We start from the raw sequence: 18,025 nt of genomic DNA, 5'->3' as shown, positions 1-18,025 counted from the left end.
CGTGTAGCGACGGCTACCTCTGTGACCTGAATATATGCCCGTACGTGAGAGGCACCACCAGGGGCTGGTTCAACATTAAACCTGCTCAGCATCAGCATGTTAACACAGTCACTGTGAGCATGTCAGCGTGCTGATGGGCGCAAGTTTCTTTCCATCAGTTAAATGTGTCTACAGTGGTCCCTTGTTGACAGTTGCAGCCTGGTCCACATAGAGAGGACAATGGACCCCCAGGACAATCAGGACACCTCTTCACGCATTATCCCAGTGCGAAGCATTGACTCTGTTGCTACGGAAACCTGGAGGTCTTATGTAAAACATTGTCAAACTGATTCAGTCTCTGACCTCGGAGTGAGACTGAAAGCAGGCGAGGCGGTTCGAACCTCAGTGAGGAATTTATGTCCATGTGCTCAACGTGATGTGTAAAAGTGTTGTTCACTGAGTCATCCAGGCAATGAGATAGGGCAGAGTGGAGTGTGTGTGTGTGAGTGTGTGTGTGTGTGTGCGTGTGTGAGTCCGTGTGTGAGTCAGCTGGTATTTAAACACCACACCCTGCTCTGTCCTGGACCATAACGGAGCTGCTGCTGCTCGCTGCCTCACTGCCGCTGCTTCTCTCAAGGTAAGAAAACATGAAAACTACAACTACAAGTGTTTGTTTGAACAGATGTTCAGTTTAACTGCGCTGAAAAAACGCAGGAATGAACGTCTGGTCTGTCGACTTTAACACAACGGAAAGTATTTAGGTGTTTTTTGTACTTTAACAACAAACATCTGTCGAAAACTAGTCACTCAGCCTCAGTGAGTCTGTGAAGAACCCGTGAAAAGGTAAAAACTCACTCAGGAGACTCATGCTCAGCGTTCAGATGTGATAACACGCAGCTGGTCGCTGGGTGCGGCCGGGTAAAGTCTTCCCTGCAGACCCACTCTGCTCTCTGCCCGCCTGTAATTACCAGAGTATCATGTTCAGGCCATTTACTGTGGGGTGGCGGAGCACGGCACTCTTCATCTGGAAGAGGAAACAAAGGGTTTCTGAGACTCGACTGAGAGAGGAACAGTCCAAAGTTTCTCGCTCCTTTTCTCTAATTTTTCATCCGGATGCCTGTCAACATCAAATACAACATTAAGATGGCGTTAACTCGACAAATCAAATCCATTCATAAACATGCAGGAATCAAGAAAAAAAAAAAAAACTCTGTTCAGTGACTCACCACTAACTTGAGGCTTTTATTTTGAAGCCTGCTGGATGGAGCTGCAGGGGAGGATTCAGCTTTGTTAGCTGCTTGAAACCATACACTTATTTGCAAAAATGTTGTTTTGAAAGAATTCAGAAGAGTGAAGGCTGTCATTCCAGAAGTAGCATTTACATCTCTGAACCAAGGCTCACGGTTTACATTTGCACACGGCTCGGGTCGGCGGGAAAACGTGGAGTAACAGCAAAGTTTGAAAGGTTTTCCTTCCTCCTGTCAGCATCTGTCTCTGATAATCTCATCTTAGATAAGACCCGCCTTCCTGACATTCGGCAACCAGTCAATAGGACAATGACATCCCTGTGGCAATAATTGCTGGAACGTTCACCTGGTGACCCTCTGGAGGGGGCCCGACCCCCAGGTTGGGAACCAGTGGACTGAACTCTCTCCCTGTCTCTGACGTAGCTAAAAGCAGCTCCACCTGGAGCAGCTCCACCAGTAAAACGCTGCCGAAGCCTCCGTGACTCAGGATCAAAGATCTGATCACGTTAGAGAGAATCAGAGACCAGTCACAGGAGACAGGTCCCTGCACAATGAAGTACTTTTACTGTGATACATGAACTACAGGAAGTACTTTTACTGTGACACTTTAAAAGAACAATTTGATGATAATACTTCTGCTTCTTCTACTTATATTTCAGTAGGAGCAGGGTTACTTGATTAAAAGATCTGAAAGCTTTGTCCACCACTGCACTGATGTGCAGGAATATTTAAAATGGTGGCATTCCCCTTTAAATCCCAGCAAACAGAAGTGTGATTCTGCCTGCTGGACTGAAACTCAGCTACAGGACTGTTTGTACCAGCTGTTGCTAAGTGATGAAACGCTGACCCTCCCACACTTCCTGTTAACTCTTTTGTAAGAGGACCAAGGGTCAAGCAGCTCCGCAGAGGAACTAAATCATGCTCATGTCGCTGTTCATGGGTCTGGGATTTTACTGCTTTCACTGAGTAATTACACTGCAGTTCAGTGGAGCTGGACTAATGTGTGTGTGTGTGTGTGTGTGTGTGTTACGTAACAGGCTCCACATTTCTTCAGATTTGTTTGCATTGTGATCCATTTTCCTTATCTGCAGACACACCCTCTGGCATGTCCCTGTCAATAAATCAAACACACCTATCCGAGCTCTCACTCTGACGTGTTTACAGCCTGCTGGACCCTGAGGCTGAATCTTCAACAGGTTATTGTTTGCTCGTCCATTTTTAGAAAGTCTGAGGAGGAAATCAAACGCTTCCCCTGGAAGGAAGAGCGCTCAGCTCTGTCGTTTGTTTGTTCCGACAGTCACTGAGACTGGATCGAACTGATCTGACTTTGGTTGCGATTTGTCCAAAGTGTTAAAGTCAGTGGGTCGGTTTTCCATCCAGCTGTTTGTGCCTGCATTTTCAATATGTATAAAAAGCAGTTGGAAAGAGGCAGTAAAACGTCCCGATGTGGAGTAACTTCTGCTCCGTTAATCATGTCATCGACTTACGTCCTGTTGTTCGTATTCATATAAAGTTAGTTGATGGAAACAAGAAGTCACAGTCCCATTTTTGTTTTTGCCGAAATTTCAGAAATTTGCTTAAAACTTGCAAACAATCACCAAAAAGGCATCAACACATCAAATCAAGGGGAAGTACTGAAGTATTTTAGTCTTCTGGTGCTTTTTGTGACCACTGTTTTGAAAAGTGCCATAAAAAATGAAGTTATTATTATTATAGTTACTATGAGCAGTCACACAGTTTAATGGAAACATATCTGTTGTCGCTGATGTCGCAGGCGCGTTTCCAGTTACGCTTCCTCCGGCCAGAGCCCGTCTCTGACTGTCCGTCTGGTTTCTCTGCAGGTGAACTCATCATGGCGCTGGTGTCTGAGTTTCTGGGCCAACTGACGCTGTCGTACGGAGCGGTAGGTGTCCTGCACAGGAAACACTGGAAACACCGGAAACACGTTTCTCAGTGTGTGTCCATATCACCCACCACCAAAGTGCTATGTCCATATTATGCAACTTTATACTTGTACTTCACTACATTTCTTTGACGGATCCAGTTCCAGATTAAAGGCTCAGCATTCGAGCTCTGGTCAGGTGTAGGTTTGGTGGAGATTTGAAAAAAACTCCACTCTATGTCCTACTAACAATAATAACTGATAATGATGACCAGGTTTTCCTGCTCTACCAGGTACAACGGATCCAACGGAGGGGTGTACGGGTCCACTCTGTGTCTAGAACGACTCTAATTAGGCAACAGGTGAAAACACCTGTGTGGGTTGACTGTGAGCATGTAGGAGCTTTTAAAATTTCTATGCAAAATATAGATTTTACCTCCAAAGCTATGATTTATTTTCTAAAATGAAACGCATTATTATCGATTAACCTACCAAACATTCTAAGAGGCAGCTAGTGGTCAGGTAGTTTGCCTCACCTGGAACAGGTACAACAGCAAAATGCTGCTTATACTTTCATAACGAATCAGAAAAGTATAGAAGTGTAAATGCAGGACTTCTTTTTTACACCTCAGTTACTCGTGTAAACCATCTGAATACTGCTTCCCCTGCTGCCTCTGACATCCTGTTTCTATCATAAACCATCTGTGGTTTTCTCTGGTCTTAATGGTCTTTAGATCATGGAGCTGCACACATGAACCTATACTGCCTGAAGCTCTGAAAGGATCCGTCCTAAAGCTGGTAAAGCTGTGGAGTTCCCCTGAGCCATCAGAGACCTGATAAACTGATCATTGATTCATTCAGACACTGTGTGAAGAACCAGAGGATCGCTGATGCAAATGTTTCTCTCCCTTCTGTGGCATTAAACCAGACTAAGAGTTACCACGGTTCATCCTGAGGAGACCGTGAACCATCGGGTCTACCGATGCCAGTATGTTGTAGCTTTGTTAGCAGGTTGGAAAGACAACCAGCAGATACCGGATGAAAAGCTCCCAAACCTCTGTCCATTAGTAACGAAGCGAACTGAATGAATCACGGGTTAATTAGGGGGCGATGTGGACAAAACTGTATCGATCACAGCATTTCAACACGGACATGTGACGATGACGATGTTATAGGCGTGATAGTGAAAGACCTTCATCCCATGAGTCAAATTTCATGTAAAACCCTCAGAGTATGATAAACTGGTCTCGCTCGAGGCGAGGCTGGACTTCCATCCGGGCTAAGTGGGACAGGCCCGGTCTTTAGTGGGACAGCCCCGGTCTTGATATTTGCAGGTATTTTCTCCTCCTTTCTCGTCCTCGGCCTCCTCAGGGCGACACCCAGCAGCAGACTGTGAGCTAATGTTTGTCTCTGTCCTCTGTAGGAAGAGGAACCCAAATTCCCCACCGTGGTGCCGTCGCGGGACTTCGACCCGGCCAAAGATGCCGCCAGGATCGAGACGGCCATCAAGACTAAAGGTAATTGGGTCCAGTAACACACCAGCCTGACCCTGAGTTATGTAACTGGGATCTGACTGTTCCATCATGAGACAGTTTACTGGAAGACAGCCAGACAGACAATGGAAAACCGTGTGGAAAACATGACGGACTGTGGCTGTAATGAACTCTGCAGCCTCCAGGGGGCGTTAGAACAACTTTCAGTCCTGATTTTATGTGAGCCGTTGTTTTGGAAGCAGACTCCTGCAGCGTCTCTCAGTGGATTTCAGTTTCCTTCCAGGATAACAGGCCAGAGGCCAGGTTTCAGATCACTGACTGGCGCCTGTCCATGTCTGAGCTGCTCATAACCATAACAACATGTTTTTATCTGACTGACGAAAGCCGGAGGGTTTCATGTGCAGAGGAGCTGCCGAGCAAGGCACGGCGCAGTCCTCTCTAAAACCGTGTGAGGGAATCCAACCTGCGAAGCAGATCGTACAGGTCGGGCTCCTCAGTTTGTGTCCGCATGCGGAGCAGAGCCGCAGGATTTTCCAGCTGCTGGGACTCAGCTTCCTGTGTGAGCTGCAGTAAAAGCAGAACGTCCCACAGCAGTTGAAGATTTTCCACCGTCAAGATTTTCCAAAGCTGAAACAACGACACCGAGACAGCGGCTGAAAGTCAGAGGAGCAGAGTTTAACACACAGAGTTCAGATGAAAGAAAAACAGGTTCTCATTAAAAAGTTAAAGGATTTCACTGGTTTATAATGTTTCCCTTTGCCACTTAAACAACCCAGAGCATTTAGTCACGTCGCTGAAGACATCAGTGGTGGAAGTAGACTATTCAGATCATGTAAAAGTCCTCCATTCAAAATCTTACTTAAGTGAAATTGCCAAAGCTTTATCAGCAAAATGAGCTTAAAGTATCAAAAGTAAAAGTATTCAATAGTAAGAAAAATGCCTCGGTCAGTGTTACACTGGTTTTGGTAGCATGGCGGGTGCTTTAGAGGCTGAGTGCCGTAGGTGTGGACTCAGTCGGAGCAGTTTCAGACCAGTAAGTAAATATAGAAATGAGTCGGCATTTCTGCACCAGAAGTTTAGGCTTTGAACAGCATTTGGACGTCAATGTTTAAGTTACACAAACTACTGATGGAACATGCAGATGAAACACAAAAAATCCAAGTAATTCAAATCATTTACAGAGGGGGGGGTCAGCAGCACTATTAGTTAAAAGTCTGAGCTCTGTTCTGGTCGCGGGTATTTTTTTATCTGGTCTGAAATGAACTGCACCGGCCTCCGACTGTGTTAATGCTGAAGTTTCTGAAGCTGAACTTAGAATCCGAAATGAAAGGCATTGATTAAATCTGTTCCCTGCAGGTGTAGACGAACAGACCATCATCGACATCCTGACCAGACGAAGCTACGAGCAGCGCAGGGAGATCGCCTTCGAATACGAACGACTCGCCAAGAAGGTTCAAGATGTTCCTGCCTTAATAAACACAGAAATGAACCTGGTCCTGACATGAACTTTGACACGTTGGAACAATGAGAGTTTTAGTCCAACGGGCCATTAATGTGCCAAAACTCATCTGATTTACATTCAGATTATGAAAAGAAAAGAAAAACGAGGAACCGAAACAAAAAAGAGACAGAAAGAAGAGACATTTTTGAAATAATCTGCATTATCTACTGCTCATCTTTAAATCCTCTCAACGATAGAGTAACAACCCTGCTGCACGTTCACTCTAGGGTCCAGTCATCATCCCTAACAGGGTAGTACTTTTTAAAAAACACATTACGGTCACGTCCATGTTTTGAACCTGTGCCTGTGTGCGTTTTCAGGATCTGATCACATCCCTGAAGGGGGCGCTGTCCGGCTCTCTGGAGGCTCTGATGCTGGGTCTGATGAAGAGCACCTCTCAGTACGACGCCTCCGAGCTCAAAGCCTCCATGAAGGTCAGACTCACACTTCAGTTAAGATGCGTCGTCTGCATTGAGTGGCTTTTTTTCGCTCTACAGTCGCAATAATTCAGAGCGGTAAATCTGCCGCTAGCCTCACCACGAACAAAATTACATAAGGTAGTGTCATAGTGCGAAATGAGGAGTCTTACCTGGGGGTGTGATACCTGCAGGGACTGGGAACAGACGAGGAGACGCTCATCGAGATCGTCTGCTCCAGGAGCAACAAAGAAGTGGCGGAGATCAAGACGGTTTACAAAGAGAGTAAGATGCTGCAGTTCGGCAGGATGTTCTAACCGGTCTGAAACAATGACATCTTCTGGCTGCTGTTACTTATTTTTCCGTTTATTTGGTTTAAATTGTCCCATATGAGCACACACGTTAGCTTTCTCATACGTTTACTCCTGTTACGGCTGTTTTTCGTGGAGTTCACGTCTTTTATTTCTCCCTGCAGTGTTCAAGAAGGAGCTGGAAAAAGACGTAGCGGGAGACACGTCGGGAGACTTCGCCAAACTGCTGCTGGCTCTGGTTCAGGTAGATCCAGGACCAGGACACATCCTGGGCTTTTATTCGATCGATGCCTCCGTTCAATGGATCGTTCATTTCAGAGAGAATGAAAGTGACGCCTAATAAAAAAGAGAGCTGATAAGTGACGCTCCTCTGCTAACATACGTTCTTACTCATGTTGGACAAAACTTTTGTTACTCTAAAAATTTTGTTTCAATATCTTTAACGATACCAGAGCACCTTCATTCGAGTAGATGGATATAAAAATAGTTGGATTAAAACAATACTGTGATAATGTTTGTTAATAATTTTAAAAATGTTATGTTATAAACATCAAATGGTATAAACTGCAAAAGCTGTTTTTTCTGTACCATTCTACATGTGCTGACTCCTCTTTAAATGTGTCAGATTATAAGATGTTCTTTTTTTCCCCAAGAAAACATTTATTTGCTTTTATTTTCTGAATTCAAAGCACAATGACAAAATCACCAAGTGTCTGTTATCTACTCTACTTTCGGCTTTTCATACTGACATTTTTTGATCTACAGACCAAGAGAGATGAGCCCTCTAACATTGTGGACTATCAGAAGATCGACGAGGACGCCAGAGTGAGTCAAACCCTCCACATGTTCATAGAAAGTTCTTTTTTTGGTGGAGCTGTGGTTAACGTACTTTATTTAATGAGGAATCCATTTCAACCCTTCCTCTGTCCTCGTTTGTGAACCTCTCAGTCTCTGTATGAAGCCGGAGTGAAGAGGAAGGGAACCGACGTGGCGACCTGGATCTCCATCATGGCGCAGAGGAGCGTCCCCCACCTGCAGAAAGGTGAACTACACCTACAACACTGAAAGAGACTGTCCTCCCCCAACAAACGACCCTATACTGGCGTCTGTGCAGCAGCTCCTTAGGACCCATGGTTAGGTTTTATCGCGAGGCGACCTCTTGTGGGTGAAGTAATTATGACGGGAGCAAAGGAGGAGGTCCGGGCGGATGGATGGGTCCGTCGACATGGGAGACTGGTGTTCGTCTCCCGTTTGGAACCAGTGGTCATCGTGGTTTCTTTTGACCCTGACCGTTCCACAGCCGTAACTGCCTTTACCGCTGTAACCATGACGACGAAGGTCCCCTGTCCTTGATGAAGTACTAATTTGAACCCAAACCACGATCTTTCCCTAAACCTAAACCGAACCAAACCGTGACCGTTCCACGGCCTTAACACCGTGTTTATTACTGTAGCCATGACAACCAGGGCCCGGTACACCTGCCGCCTCAGAGGGAAGAGACTCTTTGGCTTACGTCTGCATACACAGTATCACATACAGATCCTGGATCGGGTTTTTGCGCGTCCGGTAACAACGCCAACATTATATGAAGTCAACCTTTTTCTCTCTACATTCACGCCAGTATTTCCATTTTTACATCCAGTGTTTATACGTCCAACGCCAACATTTTTTATTCCAACAGCGACGTGTTTTAGTCCAACGCCGCTGTTTGAAAAATGCTTGCTTCTGGAAACTACAGTGTGGTTACGTTTAGACAAAGACTGTGACCGTGGTTAATTAAAAGGCAGAAGTTAGTGTGAGGACACACTCCTTCCTGGACATACTGTGAATCACAGTTGTCCATTACGGACAACTGCTGCTGGAGACGCCGAGCTGGTCCAGATACGGATCAGCTGCATCCAGCACTTTCTCTCACCTCTGCTTGGACTTATTTTAACGCCTGATGTGTGTTTTGTGCTGCCAGTGTTTGAGCGGTATAAGAGCTACAGTCCCTACGACATGAAGGAGAGCATCAGGAAGGAGGTGAAGGGAGATCTGGAGAAGTCCTTCCTCACTCTGGGTACGTCCAACAAACTCCTCATCAGTACCAGGCAGGAGGTTTTTAAAAGACTGTTTCACTGGGTTTTTAGTTCTCTTTCATCTCTTGTATTTAAATATATGAATACTTTACATACTTCCCAACGTCCATATCCAGAGTGTTTTAATTGCCAGTTCTTTGAGGTGGACTTATCTGAAGAACAGGCACTTTTAAGATCTGTCCCTATAACAGGTTTGATTGGGTTTTGGGCCTTAAAGTATCCAGATAACTCAGTAAACTTGTTTTTTGGAGCAGGGGCCAGGAATTCACAGTCGAACAAATGAATCACAACAAAACGCAGTGAGGTCCTGAGGGACTGTTCCTGACTGAAATACTGTAGAGGTCTCCAGCTGTTCTGGAGCTGAATGAATAAAACAATAGTGGAACTGTCCTTTAAGATGTGAGGACAGGTGAACCAAACGTCCGTCTGTCCTCTCTTCACAGTCGAGTGCTTCGAAAACAGGCAGCTGTACTTCGCCAACAGACTCAGTGAAGCCATGAAGGTACAGTCTTCATAGTTTCTTCCATGATTTCCATCAGTAATAATAAAATCCTCCTCACCGCAGACGACCAGACGGACCGAGTCCTGCCTGAGTTCGTCCTCCGTGTTAGCGTCTGTTCTCTCTCTCTCCCTGCAGAGTAAAGGGGCGAAGGAGAAGGTGTTGACCAGGATCATGGTTTCACGCTGTGAAGTCGACCTGATGAAGATCAGAACAGAATTCAAGAAGCAGCACAGAAGATCACTGTACCAGACCATCGCTGTGAGTACCAGTCCGTTTCTGTTTGGGCGATAGACCGAGTCACTAACGTCCCACACGAGCGAGGGCAAGTCAACACAGCAGAGAGTATTCCAGTACAGACACAGTACAGACAGAGAAGCAGGGCGAGTCGGTCGCCTGAGGTTTAGCAGCAGGACAGAAAGCAAAGTCTGAAGGACAGGAACAAACCTGTCCCAGTGGAGGAAGAGCAACCTGAATCCAGCCGAACAGAAGATCCAGGGTCAAAAGCTGATCCAGTATTTCACTAAGAAAGCAAAGAAGAGCAGAAAGGTCCAGAAACTGAATCCAGATCAGCGAATCAGAACTTTGGTTCTTCTTCTTACCCTTCCCACGAATCGTCCGACGACCGCTCAGATTTATCTGGTGACCCTTCGGAGGGGCCCGACCCCTAGGTTGGGAACCAGGCCCTTTATATAATAAACCCTCTGAATCTGAGTGAGTCTGTCATAAAGCGCAGGAGCTGGACCACAGACCCCATAACTAGATACTGGCCTGCTATTGGCTTATTACTGCTCGTTTCTGGGGATTTTACCGGGAAAAACCCCGAGACTTGAAGACAGTTGAATCTTTAGGGGAGTCAAATCCCACACTTTCCTTCTTCATTTCTTACTCAACACAGATTTAACATTAACGTTCCCTGACAACAAGACTCACAATATGTCACATAAAGAGTGAAACCTTACCAGGAAGAGGAAGGAAAAAAATGAAACTTCAGATCAGGAGAATCCGTGTCTTGTGACGCACAAACACACACACACACCGCTGCCTGAATTAAGACTGAAACTGATGGGACCTTCGAGCCTGACACCTCGCCGAATGATGTTTCCCTTTCCCTTTCAGGAGCACACTAAAGGAGACTACCAGAAGGCTCTGCTCAGTCTGTGTGGAGGAGACGACTGAAACCTCAGCTCGGTCTGGACTCGGTTTCCCAGAAGGCCGCTGGGTCACTGCTGGCATTCTCACAGTATTAGAGCCCTTTGTCGTTTTCATATTAAACAGAGTATGTCGCCTCCTTCTCTCTGAGCAGCTTCTGTTTCTCAAATAAAAGCTTTTGCCCCTGTTTGTGTGTCTTGTTTGCTGTTCGATCGAGGGACCATCAGGGGGCAGCAGAGACACACGGAGATATGCTACCGAGCCTCTGTTGAGAAAATAAACATCGGCAGAAGAAGAGATTTACCAGGTCGCTGTGTCCGAGTCTTTTATTCTCGTGCTCATTGGTTGTTCTGACTCCAGTCACAGTCATAATAACAGCTCCTGTGTTTCACGACAGATTCACTCAGGTTCAGAGGGTTAATGATGTAAAAAGGCCTTTTCAGGTGAAGATCGACAAGGCGGCTGAGGTCAAATCATCTGTAATGAGACGACGGCAGAGATTAAATAATGTGGAGTTAAACTACTTTTCTGGATTCACCCACGTGCTTTTTTATGTCACACCCTCACTGACAGGGTTTCAGCTGACTTTTACGTAAAGAAAGTAACAACAAAAAAAATGGACTCTGCTCTGAACACACCAGATAAAATCCACCCACACCCACCCAGGTCTGGATTAACTCAACCCAGACCTGGGAGGGTCTGGGTTGAGTTGCACAATATACATTTTGACACGGAGCCCCGGTACAAGAAAAGCAGGACTCGCCTTATGACCCTTCTCACCTCGGCTGATACTGATTAAGTGGTGTATCCTGCGCAGTTAATCAAATGACAACAAATCAACAGAAGCACAGTGAACATGGGGCCTTTGGGGCCACTGAGTGTCTGGGGTCCTGGGGCAGTTACTTGCTTCTCAGTTGACAATCTAGACTTGCTGAGACCCCGTAACTAGATACTGGCCTGCTATTGGCTTATTATTGCTCGTTTCTGGGGATTTTAACCGAGAAAAACCCCGAGACTTGAAGTCAGTTGAATCTTTAGGGGAGTCAAATCCCACAGTTTCCTTCTTCATTTCTTACTCAACACAGATTTAACATTAACGTTCCCTGACAACAAGACTCACAATATGTCACATAAAGAGAGAAACCTTACCAGGAAGAGGAAGGAAAAAAATGAAACTTCAGATCAGGAGAATCCGTGTCTGGTGACGCACAAACACACACACACTGCTGCCTGAATTAAGACTGAAACTGATGGGACCTTCGAGCCTGACACCTCGCCGAATGATGTTTCCCTTTAACAGAAGCTAAATGTCTGTTTGAGCTGATTCATACTCACATTTTTAGCTTTTTTATGTTCTGAGTCTAAAATCTGAATCAACTTTTAGCTACAGCTGTCAGATAAATGAACGTATGCAGTCCAGAAATACTCCAAAGAAAATTCTGGTCTTCTGCTGGTGGTTGTGTCCTTCATTTTTAACAGTAACAACAACACTGTACAGACCGAGCGAATGTCTCAGATCTGTGTCACTCTAGAACATCATGCGGTTCTTTTTGGTTCTACGTTCACTGTAGTTTTAAGGAGTAAAGTTTCTGCAATATTTTTTTCTCTCACTCATCCATGAATTTAAAACAGAAAAACATGAGCTGGTGTCATGTTGGTCTTTGTCAGGCAGATTCTGCAAATTAAAAAAGTCAAAACTGATGATGAAATAAAAAATGACATTTTCATAATAAAGTTTGGTTCTACTGAGCGTAGGTTCCCTCCCGAGGATGGATTAGTGTTTGTTGGATCAAAGTCAGTATTTGATGTAAAAATATTGGTTATTAATGACTCCCCAGTAGACTCATATAGACACATATTTGTGATGTGTGTTTGTGTTTGTGTAATCTCACATTAATTCATGTTTGATACTTAAATCCAGTGGAAGTCAGATAAAAAGCTTCCTCTGCTGCTCCTTCAGGTTGTTTCTCCTTTAATCGTTGGTAGGTTTTGTATTGTTTGTTTGCTGCTAATTTTTTAATTAAAGATGCTAATTTTACCTCCAGCAAGAGTCGCTAATTTGCATTTCTCTGCTGCAGAAAAAAAAACAGCGTTCACAGTTTCTGCTGTTCAGACTGAGAGAGACAGAGGAGGGAGAAGAAAGGAAAACGAAGAAACAGTCAAACTGTATCTCCATCACAAAACGAGCAGCGAGCATCAAGTTACCGACATCTTTGTATTAATCAACATGGATCAAATGATTCTGTGTAAAGGGAACTGGGTCTTTCGAAGTGATCAGTGATCAGTTTAATCACTCGCTCTGTTTTTTGACACGTTAGCACTTTGTATGATGTGTATTTTCTACTATCAGCGTATGAAATGTGAAAACGGTGTTTAATGTGAAAGGCGTCTGCGACGGCGAATTATCAGCCGAATCTCACTGGATCTCTGTCGGCTCATTGTTAATCTGTTCACTGCTCTGGTTCACCCTCAGCGCTCTCGTCGCGGCGTGATGTTTTCAGAGAAACGGCTGTAAAAAAAGCCACCGTCAGTGGACACAATTTCTAAAATTCTGTTTTCACTTTGTCACTATGGGATATTGAGTGTAGACCGATGAGGGAAAAAATTAATTTAAACGATTTTAGCATGTATTTCCCTCAGGAGCTGGTGGAGACCAAAAACAGAGCTTAAAAAAGAGGGAACACTGGACTTAGATTCATCGAAGGTCCAACATGACTGAAAGCGAACGGTTATCAGTAAAATAAGGCTGATACCTGAAAGACGAGAGACTTTTAGAAATAGCGTTCTCTTTAGTCTCCATTGCAGACTGGCCCTGGTCGGCTCTGGTACCAGGCGGGACCGTGGCAGCCCAGACAGGCAACGCTGTCTCCTAGAAATTAAGTTTATATGTTACTGAACTGTTTTCACAATTATGTTGTGGTGACAAACGCAGTCGCTGCCTGGATCACGTCCAGAGGCAACAGCTTTTGATTTTTTTAAATTTACGAAGCACTACATTAATGAACTGCAGTGAGTTACAGGGAGGTGGTCGGGGGCATTGGAGGAGTTCGGGACTGGGGCTCCAGAGACTGGGTTCACATCCAGAGTCCCTTCTGAGGTTCAGGTTCAGGAAAGATGGTGGCTCCGGTTCAGTGTAAATAAACAGGTTGTGTCCGAAGTCACTGTGAACTTTTTCTGTATCGAACCAGACCAGGATCTTTCCTGAACCTGAACCAGGTGCTGTGAGAGTCTAAACAGATCCGTAAACCAGTTTACTGATGCTGGAGTCGCTACAGGTGGAAAACAAACAGGTTGACTGTGAACATGTTACTGAGACCTTCAGTACCAACGCATTTGTGACTTGTCAGATACGTAAATTAGCAGCATTTCCTCATTGTGTTGATAGAAAACGTCACAATTGCATTTCCTACCAGACATTTACATCGACTCATTTGGCTTCAATGCTTTTGTCCAAAGCGAGGTACAAGGGAGGGACAACACTGCAGCTTCAGTGCAGTAGGAGACCTTGAAGAAAGCATCAAGTGCTAGATCTGTTCAGTGAGACAAAGTGCACAGAGATCAGGTAAAGAAGTTCACCCGCAGTGAACTGTAAGAGCCAGTTAGGCCTGTTGGGGTGTTAGAGGTGTCAGGAGAGCAGCTGCTTTCAGGACAGATGAGTCTTCAAGAGGCTCTTGAGGACAGAGACGGACGCCTCTGGTCTGATACCATTTGGAGGCTCGTTCCATCATCGGGGAACCTCAAACGAGGAGAGTCTGGACTGAGACTGCCTCGTGCGCAGGGGTGGCGGCGCCAGACGACGTTTCCTGGAGGAACCCAGTGGCCGAGAAGGAGCATGAGCCCGTACGACTGGGTTCAGGTAGGTGGGTTCAGAACCAGAGGTCAATCTGTATTCAAGCGTTAGTGACTGGAATTTGATCCGGGCGGCCAACGATTGTATAGGCCGTAGTGGTCTAAAGCTGACTGAGCTGGGCTCATGGGAAAACCCTGTCCTGCAACCGAGTGCCCAGCATGCTGCTGTCAGCTGAGAACCTTGTATCTTCACCACAACATCACACAACAACTGGTTTTAGGGAAAAATAATAATAATAAACAATAAGTACATAATTAGATGGAAAGGACACAGCCTTGTTTCAGCTGTTTGACGTGAGGGTTTTATGAGCTGGACGGGAAAATGATATCAGGTCATTAACTGGATCCTTGATCCATGAAAATCACAGAAAACATAGGTACTTTTTCAAGTTTTTCACTGGAGGAGGAAGATGTGCAGCACAGAACACACGCAGGCAAGTTACAGAAATTCCTTCTTCTTCTATTGATCAGAGAAATGAGTTGTTCCCAGATCCACAGTTTGTCTTTTGCTCTCTGTGCTGACTAACAAACACAGTGTGTGAGGCCACCAGACAAACACGACACTCTATTCCCGACTGTGGCTCTTTACAGCGACACTGTGAGTGTGACACCCTCTTCAAATTTATTATCATTGAGTCATAATATTGATGAGAACATTAGCCTATTGTGCAGCCTTTATGTTTATCACCAATAAAAGATTAAATACGGAGCAAAGAGACAAAAGACTGTTTAGTAAAAAAAAAGAGGGAAGAGTGAGATTTACGACTGGACAGATTAATCTGATAATCAAAAGGAGGAGAGGGGCTGCGGCGTTTCTCTCTCTCCCCCCGATGATGATGCAAAGCATGCTGGGAAGGCACTAGTGAACCACACGGGGATTTGTTAAACAGCGGGGAAGAAGGTGCTGATGACAACCGACCAATCAGGTCACCAGCTGCAGAACTCATTCTGACAGCAGATCGTGCAGCAGCGGACAAAAACGGCTCCGTGCCAGACGTTGTTGAGAGAAAAAGACATTTTAAGATGATGACAGTCTCAGATGTCGGTGTCAGTCAGTGAGTTTAAATACCAGCACTGGCCATTTCCATTACGTGCTGCAGGAAACTAGCATCAAAAAGTAAGTGGCCACCACATTTCGGCAGCATCAACAGCTCATCACCTCAGCTGATGCCAAAATAATCCTTATATACTGTATATACGTATATATACATAACCCTTTCTGTGATCTACCATTTAAAATCTCATTATGTTGTGGACACGTTGTTTTCATACGTTGAATCTGTCCCGACAGAACCTGAGGACGTCCTGCTCTGTCAGCTGTGGGCTGACTGTCCGTCCGTCCACAGCCCGAGGTGACGAGCGGCTCTGCGAGGAGGTCCAGCTGCTGACGGGCTGGAGCTGGCAGGAGAGAAGGCAGATGCGGAGCTGGACTTGAACACAGACTGTCGGAGAGACCGGCCCGTTCTCTCTTCGTCTGTGGGATCAGTGGATTCATTGATCTGTTGTTTGACAGAAAATAACACGACAACTACACCATTTCGATGGTTGGTTCATTGCTTCAATCATTTTTCAAGGGGAAAAAAATTCAAAATTTTGTGGTTTCAGCTTCTCAGTAAACAAGATTTGCCTTCTTTTCTTTATCATATGTGAGGATTATCTGTCTTTGGTTCTTTGTCTGATGATCAGATTAAACACAGGTGAGACATTTTTCACTATTTCTGATATTCTGGACGAGGATTGTCTGAAACCGGGCAACTCAAAAGTTGTTCTAATTAATGTCTCATAACTGATCTGTAAAGACTTGGTAAATGTTTTATAAACCATTAATAAATCCATTAATCACATCTGATAAACCCTTTATAAAAGCAGCCTTATCAGAAAGTGGTGCCACTAGGAAATATTTACGTTAACACAAAGAGGAAATGCTGCTAATTTACGCATCTGACGAGTCACAAATACGTTGGTACTGAAGGTCTCAGTAAAATGTTCACAGTCAACCTGTTTGTTTTCCACCTGTAGCGACTCCAGCATCAGTAAACTGGTTTACGGTTCTGTTTAGACTCTCACAGCACCTGGTTCAGGTTCGGGAAAGATCCTGGTCTGGTTCGATACAGAAAAAGTTCACAGTGACTTCGGACACAACCTGTTTGTTTACACTGAAGCAAAACCACCTTCCTTCCTGAACCTGAACCAAAGAGCTGTTGTTGCCGGAACCAGAGACGGGACTCTGGATGTGAACCCGGTCTCTGAGGTCGCAGTCCTGATCTTTGTGCGTCCCCCGTCCACCTCAACCACCTCCTGGAGACTCTGCTGCCGTTTATAAATGTAGCTTCATTCATTGAAAAAACAAGTTGCCTCTGATCATGATCCATCTGCTTCATCCAGCTCAGCTTCACTGTCAAGTTTTTGTTTTTTAGAAAGAAAGACAGATAGAGAGACAGACAGATGGACAGATAGAGAGACAGACAGATAGACAGATAGAGAGACAGACAGATGGACAGATAGAGAGACAGAGAGATAGACAGATAGAGAGACAGATGATGTCTTAATGGAGTCAGCAGTTCTTCTTCCAGCTCTTCACTCCGAATGTTGATCTGCTGACCTGCACGAGTGTTATTTGTTTAAAGCAGAGCTAATCCTCAATTGTCACGCTCCCATAATCCCATTCCTTTTCAGCCCTCCCCCTCCCACACACACACACACACACACACACACACACACACTCACACACTCCCCGGACCTTCAGATGAAGCAGAAATCACCACGACAGCCACTCCAACATGAACCAAATGTCAGCCTCTCCTACCTCACCGAGCCGCAGACGGACAAGATAATTACAGCCGCCGCTCGTTTGCCGCCATCTTCCTCCTCTGACTGCTGGAGCTGGGACGGCAAGACACAACCTCTGAAGGGCTCTTAAGGTGAAGCCCGGAGGGGAGGACCAGTTAAGTACAACAAGAGTAATCCACCTTAAAATCTAAAGTGTTTCTCAAGTCTGAAAGTCGTGGGGAAATTTCGGAATTTTTTCTTTATTAAAGTGTATTTGCTGACGACAGGTGACACTTGACGTTTGGAGTTTTGTGCCGTTCTTTGCGATGCCGCCGCTGGTTAATTAACCGCCGGCCTGAGAAGACCAGAGGTTGTTACGGAGAGAGACAGCTTCATGTTCATGTCGAATGCATCTGTGAGACGTTCAGGGGTTTTCAGCTGCTGGTCCTGTGGATATTTAATCAGTGTTCAGCCATGACTCAACAAAACGATTCATAAGAAAGTCTAGTTAAGGTTTCATCATTACATTATCTTGTGAGGACTCGTTTTACAGCCGTCTAATATATGCACAGTTTAATTATGATGAAGCTACAAAAACTAAAAAAGCAAACATTATTGGACCACAGCTTCCCACAGGCTAAAAAGACACACAGAGAAAATAACAGTTTAGGTTATAACCGATTCGCCCTCATCAAATGCAGTATCTTAAACATCCTTGTTAATTGTGAACAAACAAAGGAGAATGTACTCAACGTTTTCTCCTGAGTTTTGTCTGTTTAGCTGCAGAATTAAAGATAAAAAATATATTCACCAGCAGCTCCACAACAGTCAGCGCAACCCGACCCATCG

General features: G+C 45.0%; 1 protein-coding gene across 1 annotated transcript; it reads left to right on the top strand.

The window, feature by feature from the left end:
• The first annotated feature begins 578 nt into the window (after nt 1–578).
• On the top strand, nt 579–10,864 carry LOC120791116 (annexin A2-A-like). Its single transcript, XM_040129300.1, has 13 exons — nt 579–616; nt 3,068–3,129; nt 4,532–4,625; nt 5,958–6,052; nt 6,423–6,536; nt 6,713–6,803; nt 6,994–7,073; nt 7,595–7,654; nt 7,778–7,871; nt 8,793–8,888; nt 9,351–9,409; nt 9,545–9,667; nt 10,526–10,864. Exons 2-13 carry the CDS (start codon nt 3,079–3,081, stop codon nt 10,583–10,585), a joined length of 1,017 nt encoding a protein of 338 aa, XP_039985234.1. The 5' UTR covers nt 579–616; nt 3,068–3,078; the 3' UTR covers nt 10,586–10,864.
• The last annotated feature ends 7,161 nt before the right edge of the window (nt 10,865–18,025 follow it).

Source organism: Xiphias gladius, chromosome 1 (assembly GCF_016859285.1).
Source record: "Xiphias gladius isolate SHS-SW01 ecotype Sanya breed wild chromosome 1, ASM1685928v1, whole genome shotgun sequence".
Taxonomy (NCBI): domain Eukaryota; kingdom Metazoa; phylum Chordata; class Actinopteri; order Istiophoriformes; family Xiphiidae; genus Xiphias; species Xiphias gladius.
The sequence above is the reverse complement of the archived record's forward strand: the minus strand, read 5'-3'. Positions and strand labels throughout refer to the sequence as shown.

Coding starts and splice junctions, on each gene's coding strand:
- LOC120791116 (XM_040129300.1), top strand. CDS start 3,079: ATGGCGCTGGTGTCTGAGTTTCTGGGCCAACTGACGCTGTCGTACGGA. Junction 3,130..4,531: donor TGACGCTGTCGTACGGAGCG/GTAGGTGTCCTG, acceptor TGTCCTCTGTAG/GAAGAGGAACCCAAATTCCC. Junction 4,626..5,957: donor GACGGCCATCAAGACTAAAG/GTAATTGGGTCC, acceptor TGTTCCCTGCAG/GTGTAGACGAACAGACCATC.